At 40.1% G+C, this 12,419-nt stretch overlaps 2 protein-coding genes across 2 annotated transcripts; both read right to left on the reverse strand.

Moving 5' to 3' along the window:
- Nucleotides 1-2,019: 2,019 nt before the first annotated feature.
- Nucleotides 2,020-8,441, reverse strand: LOC119736596 (15-hydroxyprostaglandin dehydrogenase [NAD(+)]-like). The gene is given in 8 exon segments (XM_038210613.1): nt 2,020-4,066; nt 4,268-4,419; nt 4,630-4,706; nt 5,355-5,451; nt 5,802-5,908; nt 6,260-6,362; nt 8,217-8,278; nt 8,281-8,441. Coding segments are annotated over 8 exon segments (762 nt in total). The 5' UTR covers nt 8,309-8,441; the 3' UTR covers nt 2,020-3,930.
- Nucleotides 8,442-11,762: 3,321 nt separating this feature from the next.
- Nucleotides 11,763-12,413, reverse strand: LOC119736371 (CCAAT/enhancer-binding protein gamma-like). Its single transcript, XM_038210384.1, is given in 2 exon segments — nt 11,763-12,389; nt 12,392-12,413. Coding segments are annotated over 2 exon segments (471 nt in total). The 3' UTR covers nt 11,763-11,940.
- Between the last annotated feature and the right edge of the window lie 6 nt (nt 12,414-12,419).

Below are 12,419 nucleotides of genomic sequence, written 5' to 3' on the forward strand. Positions count from 1 at the left end.
GTTGGGCCACCGCAATATTTTTATCTGGCGGTCCCAACTACAGTTTACAATGATGTACAACTCATGATAAAACATTCCCTACAGCTCCGGCTCTGTTACATGTCCGACTTTACTTGGGACCTTTGACATTAGCTATGAGTGGGGCCCATCTATAGTTGGCCGGCAGGCCATGGCAATCTTTGAATTTTGCAAAATGTTGCTGGACCAACTAGGCAGTACCACGTGACCGGCCAGCCTTGCGGCATGATATGCATGCACGACGAATACACAGTGCCAGCGCCGCGGAACATTTAATCCACTGAACAAGATCTATCAAGCATGAAGCATCCGGCGCAACTCCAGTCCTAATTATATAACTGACATACAGATCCTAGTCATTTGATTGGTGGAACTCACATCACATGGCATTCGTTATTTCTCCCATTTACGCCGCGGCTCAAAAAGTACTATCCGCCCATGGGGAATGGAAATATTATAACACCTCACCCACAGATTCTGTGTCTCGATTGGCCGAGAGCGAGTCACATGTTACTTCTAATTTTGCTATCTTTCTGTGCATGGCCAAAAGTACTATGCGCATAGCAACCAAAGTACTATACCATTAGCAACCAAAGTACTATTTCCACGGCGCGGTATTTGTGTGCAAATGCATGCTGGTGTGCGCGTTGCGCGTTGTGCGTAGCGCGTATTATTCCAAAGAGAGCGCGCCGCAGACTTGGGTTCAAACATTTCGTGAAGGGTTAGTTTTTAAGAGAGAAATACATTTTCCACCAATTTTGTATTGAAATTTAAATTTATTTCAGCTGTGTTCAGATTTAAATAATGTAAAATATTAAAATCAAGCAGAATCTGTGGGTGAAGTGTTATAAAACAAATATTGAATGCTTTATCTCGTGGTGAAGTAAAACTAGCCTCCCTCGGTGATCCATGGACCATTCTATTTTCCCTCGGCTTCGCCTCGGGAAAATAGAATGGTCCATGGATCACCTCGGGAGGCTAGTTTTACTACACCACTCGAAGCATTCAATATTTGTATACTATTCAACAGTTAGGATCATGACGCGGTATTTGTGTGCAAATGCATGCTGGTGTGCGCGTTCAGCGTTGCGCGTAGCGCGTATTGTTCCAAAGAGCCAGCGCTACAGCGTTAGGTTCAAACATTTCGTGATGGGGTGGTTTGGAAGAGAGAGATAGATTTTCCTTCAGTTTGTATTGAAAAAAAAGGTTCAAAATATATCAAATGACAAGGATCTATATGTCAGTTATATAAAACAAATATTGAGTGGCTTTAAATTGTGAAATGGGAGGAATATTATCGCTCGGTAAAATCTGGACTTTTCCAGTTCACTCGGCTTCGCCTCGTGAAATGGAAAAGTCCAGATTTTACCTCGCGATAATATTCCTCCCATTCCACTCCGAGCCACTCAATATTTGTATACTATAGTTGGGCCGACCCAACTGCCGCACTATAGTTGGGACAGTCCCAACTATAGTTGGGACCGATGCGATAGTTGGGGCGTAACAGTACTTAATGTACTATACATTGAAATCTGGTGTTTATTCGCGGCCTTACGTAATACATTATTTTTATCAGTACTGCAAGCACTCGACTTTGAGTTGTCCGCAGGGCACGTACCTCCTCAATTGGCCTAAAGTCAAGTCTGCAATTCGCACACCGGCGTGGACAGATAAGAAGATTCACAGTGCCGTGCTAATATTATAGGGGCGGCCGACACTGCAAAAAACACGTAGATGGGAACCGATCCACTGTCGAATCTTCTTACTGCGCGCCCTATATCTGCCCTATGCTTTTCCACGGCGCCATTTGGTGTTACTTGATTGGTGGCCCAGCGAATTGTGTACAAGTGAATTTGATTTACTGCAGTTGGGGGCGCTCGACAGCTAAAAGGCGCACAACAGCGGCACTGGATGGAATATGAATAACCAATACTTCCCCTTTGCCCTAAAATAAAGTAAAATGCTATCATCCACAATGAAGCAAGAAAACTAAGTCAACAATTCAACCTTGTGACATCGACATTTTCTTAAAAAAACCCCCAAACTCAGGGTTCGTGATCCATCAAATTAAACAATACAAGCAAACATTCCTCAAGCAATTCTAAATTCAATCTCACAACTTCAAGTAATAATTCCTACATGAACTGTATAAAACTTGACAGAGCTGTGAACATTACTAAAGACCTTTCAAAACTTCGAAAAACTTAATACATGTAATACATTTAATGATTAAGCACATAAAAGCACAATTTCATTGGCAGGGCGTTTGTATAGTCCCGTCTCTACTGCCGCTGGTCTCAACTGAGTGAGGGGCCTGTGGCCTAAGGGGTCATGTTACTAGGGAAGGGGGGAAGTTTATCAGGGGTACACACTATTATGAAAGGGTAAGAGGCTGGAGTTATTCAGGGGGCTACTCCTATACTAAAACGCTAAAAAAAAAAAATACATTGCAAACTTCAAGTGAAACTTGGCCCTGCCACATTTACAACATCATTTTTAAAAACAATCTTTAATTTTGATGATTGAAATCAAAATTGGTTACATTAATATAATTATTACTTAATATTTATTATTATAAAACCAGATGCACTTGTTTCCCTGGGATTTACAACAAATAAGCAAGTAATCTAGTTAATTTTTGCCATTTATGGCAAAAATGTTGGACAGTATGGCACTCATTTTTGTTGGTTACATTTATTATATTTTAAGTTATTTTGCTCTATGAAAATATCAAATTATACAAAATATAACTACATTTATAAAAACCTTTACAATTCTTTCCCATCAAAGTATGACAGAAATTATCAACACATCACAAAAGTATGAAATATTTTGAAATTCATGATGCACTTTATACTTGTAGATTTGTATATCTCGAGATTCCCTTTAAGTGAAACATTACACACTTATCTCTTTCATTGATGCACATTTCAGTTTGCAAGAAACATTTCTATTACTAGATGATAACTAGATGAAAAAGTTTTCTACAATTAAGACTAAATTTATCAAGCAACTCAAGTATTTTCATTCAAATTTAGAATTTTAAATACGAGTCCAGTGCATGAGCTTAAGTAAAAGCCCAACCGCATGTTAAATAACCTGAATTGTCTAGGATTTGTGCCAAATATATACCAACCATTCGAATATTCAATCAAATCATTGCTCCCTAAAAGTGTAGAAGCAGCAGTGCTCATGTGTTTGCAATGCCTTTAAAGCCATGTAGGAACATTGGTAATTACCTGTACATGAACCCACTGATTTAAAGAAAACAGTTTAGAAGAAAAAATCAAAGGGATTGTACACAAGAGGAGGTATTAAAATATATTGAGCCCGCATCTTTTAAAATGGAAGTGCTAGTAGCAGAGCCCACTTGGTGAAGGTAAAGTCTGTCATGAGCCAATGTGGCCCATCAGGCCGGCGTTTATCTCCGGTTTCAGTAGCATGAAACGACTGAGAATATTTCTATTCCCCCTGGATGGGATGCTGGTCCATCGCAGGTTACTCCCCAGCTAATGCCGGTACCCATTTATACTCCTGGGTAAAGAGAGGCAAGTGGGGTGAAGTGGCTTGCCCAAGGACACAACATATGGCCAGCAGCTGGATTCGAACCCCTGACCTCTGATCATGAGTCACGAACCCTAACCACCAGGCCACACACACTCCCACTTACGAGACCAAAATATTGTGCGTAGTATCCAGTGCGCTGAAACGTCAACAGTTGGTTGTTGTGCACCCACTAACTTAAGATTTGGAACAGTTTTGTTGCTTCCAACAAACAAAAAAAATGCATGAAATGCAAATGATCCTTCGTACTCTAACTTTATTTGTGTTCAAAAATTGGTGTAATTTGGTTAATAATCCAAGACTTTTCTTGATCATGAGACCATCTCTTTGGGGTTTGGTGATAAGGGTTCACATCTTGCTAGGCACTGGAGGGGTCTTTTTGAATGGATGGAAGTCGATGCCTCTTTCGTGGGTGACCCGCATGACCTTATCGTGAGTATCCTCCTCCACTAGTCTCATGAAGCCCTCTGCAACCGTGGAAACCCTGCAAATAGACAAGTAGGAAGTCGGTGAAATCTCAAGCTGCTGCAGGAAACTAGTGTCATGGCCTGACAAACAGGGGTAATAATTGTGACGTCCTTCGGTTTCAAGTGCTATATAAGCACCACATTATTAATAATATGCACTTGACCACAACAACACTGCATTGTAAATCATTTGTAGTTGATCATTATTCATGGCTTACGGCAACAACTTGATAGTTCCTGTGACCCGTTTCATCACGTTAGAGCTGATGAATTCAGGGGCATCTGTCTTGCCAACAATGGCTGTGTCAGAGAAGGAGGGACACAGGGTATTGATGCGGATGTCATCTGCTGTGAAGGCCGGATCAAATGACTGTTTGAAAAGAAAAAAGAAAAGAATGACAGACGACTCGGTGAAGCATTCTTTTCCAGTAAAGTTTCCAGAGATCAGGAAAGTTATCAATTGTTCTGAGTGATGTGAGTGGTAGGGCTGTGTTATACCACATATTTGAATATTTGATAAACAATCGAGTATCTGTATAGCTATTTTTTATCCAAATTGTGGGCAAATGTCTGTACTTACAGCCATAGTCCTTGTGAATCCCACAACGCCATGCTTGGTGGCTGTGTACACCGGGCACAGGGGACCAAGAATCAAACCTGCCAATCAGACAACACATTCAAGGTAAAGTAGACCATTTGGTTTAAAGATAGTAAAGGCAGTCAACACCCTGTGAAATTATTCCTTCTGGCATGCTGTCATTTTGAAGTCAAAAATATAAGAAGGCCATTTCCAAAGAGTTGGTTTGTAATTGGGCGAATCCAAGAATTATGAAAATCACACGTACATGCATGGTTGCTATTATTAGTCAGTTCAGTGCGTGACATGGTAGCTACAATCGGCTGATTAAGAACATGATCCGAATGCTGATTTCGGGTGCAATTCAAAACTTTTGAATTGAAATTGAGATCCTAGAACATTGTTTTCTCCGAATATAAAGCATTCACCGAGCTAAAACTTCATCAGGTAAGTTGTTAAGCACCTGTCTTTAGATTTTGAGCACTTTCGTTGCTTCAAATGATAAGAAAAATGCACAAATGACAAATGATCTACAATACCTTAAGTAAAGTTACTCAACTGCTTCAATAATTTGGATTTTTCTTGGTACCCAGAAGATAGCAATGTTACCTCGTTTACTCCAACATATGACCTAGTACATAGGCAATCAAGGTATACTGCCCATTGAATTCTGAAAGGTCTAAGCGGGTAGTCAATTTAGTAATGCAGCCACTGCATATTCAACTTACCTGCCATTGAGGAAACATTGACGACAACACCCCCAGATCCACCGTTCAGTTTGCTCATGTACTTCCTGGCCAAGTAGGTACCGTGAACAACAGCAGTCTGTAGATAAATGGGCCCAAAATATGGTAGAGTTAATGTAATAATAATATGTAGTGTAACACAAGATTCAGCTGGTATAAAATTTCTTATCATGTCATTATTTCACTGTTAATTAAGGGCGTTATAGCGTGATCGAGCAGTTCTCAGCTCGGCTCATTCAAAGCCTTTTGTGATATTGGCCACAATTCTTAAAAATGATTCGGATTCATCCGACCTGACAATGCAAGGCATCTAAGCCCCCAGCTTCAGAAGATGCCTCCATAATTGCCCATTGATATATAATTGTTCTTTCTTTCTTATCTATAAGATCTACATGTATAATCTTAATAATATTATTTAAGAATTCTTACCAAGTTAATGTTAATCATTTGTCTCCATTTCTTTTCGTCCCCTACGCCTGCATTGTTGCACACAATGTCCAGCTGGCCATACTTCTCTCTTGTTTTCTTGAAAGCGTCTAAAGAAAGAACGAAACAGGGTGTTGAAAACCAAACTGGAATGATCATGATTAAACAGGGCAGTAAGGCCAAGTAAAAACAAAAAATTTAAAAGGGACGAGGCGGCCTTGATACTTTTCTGTCCAAATCGTTGATACTTTTGTGTCCAAAGCCATCACCCTTTCTACCAGATTCTAGACTTGTAATCATAGCTGCAGTTGAGTTCTCACAAGATGATCACAAGTCAGCCCCAGCTATTCTGGCGCACTCTGACAAAAGCATTTATGTGTTGTTCGTCATTCCCGGTTACTTGTAACTGGACTTGTGAAAGGACTTGTGATGTACGTTTGACCAGACTCATGATGGTTCACCTTCTAGCTGTTGGTCCGATGTGACATCACATGGAAGAAAGACGGCCTTGTTGCTGCCATACTGAGAGGTGAAACGTCGAGTAGTCTCCTGTCCTTCTGATGATTAACATCTGCTATTCCAATCCCCTAAAAAAATGTGAGATATTAGTTGTGATGAAGTTTTGGGAAAGAAGGTAGTATCTTGATGCCATATTATTTGCCATGACAACACATGATGATTATCAAAGAGGTAATGTGAGCATTAGGGTAAAACATGGTGGCATGACGACACTGCAATTTTTACGTGTTATCATGAAACCATCTAATCCCAACTGCGCATGTACACATTACTCAAATTCAAACTCCAAGAGTTGCCATGCAATTTAAGGTAAGGGGAGACATAAATAATCAAATTTTTCCTAATTTCCCCTGTGAAAATTTAATACCATAAAAGTTCACATTATTGCTTGAATTAGTTCCCATAGGAACGGTAAACCAGGTAAGTGTGCTTCCAAACCAGAAATGAGTGCCGATTCTTCACAACCAAGAAAATTAAATTGTCCACAAATCATGTTTTGTATTTTTTTCCTTCCACTAGTGAAAATGAAAGTGTCTCACCTGTGGCGTGAATGTACGGTATGGATAGCCCCATAAATGTGGCCAATTTACTGGACTACCTCCGTAAATAAAGGCCACACTTGGAACATGTACCCAAATATGTAGAACTTTGTCAAGTTTTTATTTTCACATTTAGACTTTGTTTGTAGTTTATTTATGCTTTAGAAGCACACTCGCCCTCTTTAAAGCGAAAGAAAAGTATTCCCCCCTTTTTCAGACGTCCATATTTTGTGTAATTTCCAGGTTCATTTTGCACATGTTAGTCGTTAGCGTATCTAAATGATAGTGGATATATATTTTGCCGGAGGTAATGACGGCAAACTAACGATTACTAAAGGTTTGCCGGCGGCAATCCATATCAACAGAGGGCGCTGTACTCTTTAAAAAGGGGCTGAATTATAAGATGTATTAAATTCCCACCAATAGTTGTGAAGCACGTTTGGTGTAATGGTTAAGCAAAGGCTCTATTAAGCGGGATGACTCGCGTTCGATTCCGACCGCACCACATTTTTAAGTTTTTTTTTCTCATCCCCAATTAATAAATAAGAATATTCTTCTTTTATTATTTTAACATGTCTCAAACATTTTTTGCAGAGTATTACATTTTCTTTTTCAGATTTGTGGCTCTGGAGGATTTTTTTTAAAAGGGAAATAAAGTTCGAAATATAAAATGGTCTGAATCCCATCTTGTGAATACGAGGTAACAACGCTAATTTTGGCATGGAGCCAGACTAAAACTTGTCACCGGAAAATGTGTTAAGTAAAAAAAACCAGTAACTGCGCATGTTCAGTGCATATCCGGCAAACTAACGTTTACTAAAGGTTTGCCGTCTCCGGCAAAATATACACTGCCTATCTAAATCCCAACACGAAATTACACCAAAAATAGACGTATGAACATGATGAAAAAGGGGGGAATAATTTTCTTTCGCTTTAAAGAGGGTGAGTATGCTTCGGAAAGAATTTTGCAACCTGACGCTACTTCGGTGGTTGTGTACAAAGTTTACGGAGAGTCAAGAAATTTTACAAGTAGGGCCTATTTCTAACAAAAATGGAAATGTTTCTCAGTCCCAGATTCATGTCTTTATATCATCATTTTTGCAATGACTGACCTTCACTGAGATGATTATGAAGAAAAAATCAGCGTCAAAAATTCAGCAAAAATTCTTGTGCTTCTAAAGCATAAATAAACTACAAACAAACTAACGAAGTCTAAATGTGAAAATAAAAACTTGACAAAGTCCTACATTTTTGGTTAGGGCCTACATGTTCCAACTCCAACCAAGTGTGGCCTTTATTTACGGAGGCCCCAGTCCAGTAAATTGGACACAGCTGCGGTGCGCCTTGTCAACTTCTTTACCTTGGCACCCTTCTTCAACAATTCTTCGGCAAATGCTCTTCCAAACCCCTCAGCAGCTCCGTGATCAAGGCAACTTTCCCTTGCACCCTCATACTGGCATGTCAAGACGAAATACTGGACGAGAAGTTACTTCGAAACTTGGTAAATTTATCTTTGATTATGCCGGTACGGTCTTCAATATCAAAGTCCATGTGCTGAATCACTTGTTCCCTTGAGGGCGCTATACAGGTAGACTGTACAGGCTCTATCGATATCCTACATGTACATGTACGCGTAAACAACACTTTATGAGGGGGGCGTGACTCCCATTTGTTCCCCTCCCTTCTCTTTGCACATGTCCAGGAAATGGCCGAAAATGTGGGCCACCCATGTCGGGGGGTGGGGGGTAAGCGGGAAAATATCAGAATATTTCACCCTCTCCTACAAGGCCATTCCATAGCGCTATGAAACTGTTTAAAGTTCGTTTTTTTTAAGCTGAGTTTGATATTTCAACATTTAGCAGCACACATTTTGAATAGTGACATTACCCGGTTATGTAAGGTCAAACCACTGATCTCTATATAAAGACTGGATAGCGGATATGCATACAACATTCACACAGTAGACTTTGCATATTGACCAATTCGCCCCGGTCTCACGAAGATGGCCGCGTATAATACGACCGTTCTACGCGTAAATACGCGCGCGTTGTATCAACAGTTGACGCGCATTTGGTCACGTACACATATTCTGATGTTCTAAAAGGAACACATTTCCGTAGTGATTATTATTTCAAAAACGCCGAAAAAGTGATTTGCGGCATTATAAAAGTAACCACTACGTTAGAAAAATTGTAGTAAACCTTGATCAGTTGGTCAGTGGTGGTGGCCAAAATATAAGTCAAGTGAGCCGCGACGTTACAAAAGAAATCAAGCTGTCTATAAACACGGCAACTTGTCCTTTGTAGATCACCAGCCGGTCTCACCAATATGGCGTCAAATTCGTACATTGTGCGGCTCTTTATTAGCTATCCAGTCTTTATATAGAGATCAGTGGGTCAAACTCAAGCACATCACCTGACTGACAAACACGACATACAACAGTGATGGCTTCATGTGCCTTGCGGCTTATCAAACGAAAATGTCTAATTAAATTAATCACAAGCAATTATTAATCAGGACTGACTCAACTGTGTTTTTTTCTGCAATTCACTTATTAATTGTTATTGTACACAATTCTTTGCCAACAATGACTATGGTAACATGTTAAAAATCCAACGTGATCTTTTGATTTTTGTTAATATGGACACCCTAGTCATTACAAGGTATAGCCATCAATACCAAAGGAAAATTATACACAGGCTTTTGCAAGTAAAAACACAGGGTTATGAAAAAAAACAACCAAGTTTTTTTTTTTTGCCAAAAAAAAAAAAATTCTCGATAAAAAGGCAGCTTATATTTTTGTAGCATTATTCTACCATGCTATTGGCAATGTTAAAAAAAAGGCAAAAATGAAACCCCAATGTTCAAATTAACCAAATCATTTGTGTTCTGGGTGCTCACTGCTCAGTAGATATATTCTAATGGAGTTTAAACATAAAACACTTGATTTCAATGGACTGGCCATATTCACTACAAAAATGAGAGAATGTGACTGATAGGCCCTATTCAAGTTAAGTGTGTGTTATAATTTTTTTTTTTTACATGTATTGTCAGTGTGTTGTCTTTGGATTAATTATACTGGAAAAAACATATAAACAATAACACCCTCTGACTATAATTCAGGGATGTAGTCGAGTCCATCACAAGTCCATCACAAGTCCAGTCACAAGTCCAGTCACAGACACAGTGCATGAACAATAACAAAGGCATGCCTTGTCAAAGCTCATTTGAGTAGCTTGTGATTTGAACTGGGACTGGAGGACTTGTGATGGACTTGCAGGGACTTGTGATGGACTGGACTACATCCCTGGACTAAAGTTCTCTTCTTTTGCAAAATCCTCACACAAAGTATGACTTCAATGTGTATGCATGCATGATGAACTTGCATGCAGCTGTTGAACATAGTGTTACAGTAGGTTTGCGCATGAAAAGTTCCAGGTTTCGGGTTATCAAAACCGTTATCTACACTGCTCATTTTATGTCAATAATGTTTATTTCAGTTCTGCTCTTGAATATCAAGAAAACCAGGCTTGGTATATGTACATTATTTTTTTTATGAAATCTGGAATCCTTATTTATCTTCAAGCAAACTTGAGTCCTCGATCTTGATGGTTGATCCACGGCAACAATAGTGTGATATTATCCCATATACCAGGGATCCATGTCACACTGCGCGTATCGCGCTATTCTGATGTATGCTCTATTCCTACTGCAGGCACATGTATACCGCTTGTTTGCTTGAAGATAAATTCATTATGCCACTCGCGCTTGTGGAATACGGAAAATGTAGTACCTGTGTGTTCCATATATGCCAAGTGACATATAGAAAACATAGAGACGTACTATATTATTCTGTGTTCCACTCACACTAGTGGGATAACTAATTATGTTTTTTTCCACGTCAGCTGAGCTGAAGACTGATGAATGGACAACAGTTACTGGTCCAAGTTTAAACCTTTAATACAAAGCAAAAAGTTTCCAACAACAGGATCCAGTTATCAATTGGACTTGAAACGCATTCCGCATCCTACATGAACTACGAAAGGACAAGCACCAACAAAATGGTTCAACTGCAAGAATAAGTCCTTAAAAGCAGCTCACTCTGGTGGAAGTCAGTTGTAGCACTAGTCAAGACTGAGAGATGTGCCAACACAACAAGTACAAGTATGAATGAACATGTAAATCAGATATTACTAGGTTTTTTTTTTGGGGGGGGGGGGGGGGGCTGGTCCCAGAGGGCCAGCCCTAGAGTCCTCTTTGTACCCATCTCTTTGTCTCTATCTTCATATCTATCTCTACGATAGCACTACTGCCGGGCAGTGCCATCCTATATGATTACCCCATAATGCCAATGAATGGGCTAGACTGGGCCCATTCTGCGGACCAGATGCATGAAAAGACTTCCAGTGAATAGCCATTCTGAATCAATTGAAGAGAATTTTGTGTGTTCTGGGACCAGCTCTACCAAGCTTGCCCAGTCTTAGTTTCTTATTCTTTGAACACGCTCTTTCAATTTTATCTTGAGATAACGTCTTCTACAAATTGTGCATAGTACTAGTAGAACCCATTCCTTTTTATAGCTTTCTAATGGAAAAGTTATCATTATACAAGCTGCTCGTTGGAGGAATAGATGTGGATTTATGGCATATAACTTTACAAGCAGAAACTTTTGTGAATAAAATTATAAAATTAGGATCTCTTTGATGAAAAACCAAGAAACATTGGAGAGCAACCATGATAGTTTAGTTCACACATAAATCTGAAACAGGCATCAAACATAACATTACGTACAGTAGCCAGAAATAGGTTTTTAAGAAGCTAATATACACACTTTTCATTCGCCAGAAATTCAAACTACATTATAGTTTCTTTGTAACACTGGTTTTGTTTTTTAAATCAATCGAAAGACTTGTCAGCTAACTATAAAAGGATTTGCTATCAATGGCAATGCACTGTGGCGGTCTGTCTTTAAGGAGGGGGTATAACAAAATTTTACGAGATATTTTGTTTTTTTCATTTCTTTCTCTTCAACTATTATTTACACAAATGTCTCCAAAGTGATATCAGAGACACGGGGCCATGGATCACGCCTCCGTTTTCACCCCCTCCTGGTTAACTGTCACAACGTAGGTATGATCAGATGACGCCTGAGTCAGCTGGTTATTGGCTGACTCCATGCCCGGCTGCTCCGAATTGACCTCCTGGTTCTGCAGACGGCTGGCGACATCCGGGCCGGCTGTGTACAGACCGAAGGTGGTGCTGGGATCTGGTACTTCCCTAGCGTGAGCCAGGAAGAGATCCTTGAGCAGACTCAGCTCTTTGGACAGCAGCATGACCTTGCTCTCCAGCTGCTGGTTCTCCTCCTTCAACTGCTGCACCCGCTCCTGTGTCTCCTCCGCCTTCTTGCGGCTGCGGTCCCGACTCTTGCGCACGGCAACGTTGTTGCGCTGCCTGCGAGTCTTGTACTCATCGCTTTCCTTGTCGTGCAGGTACTTCTTCAAGGAGCGGCCAGCAGTGGTCTGCTTGCCGCCCCAGGTTTACGGTTGTCAGATGGCATCTCTTT

This window comes from Patiria miniata, unplaced genomic scaffold, assembly GCF_015706575.1.
Source record: "Patiria miniata isolate m_02_andy unplaced genomic scaffold, ASM1570657v1 HiC_scaffold_3, whole genome shotgun sequence".
Classification (NCBI taxonomy): domain Eukaryota; kingdom Metazoa; phylum Echinodermata; class Asteroidea; order Valvatida; family Asterinidae; genus Patiria; species Patiria miniata.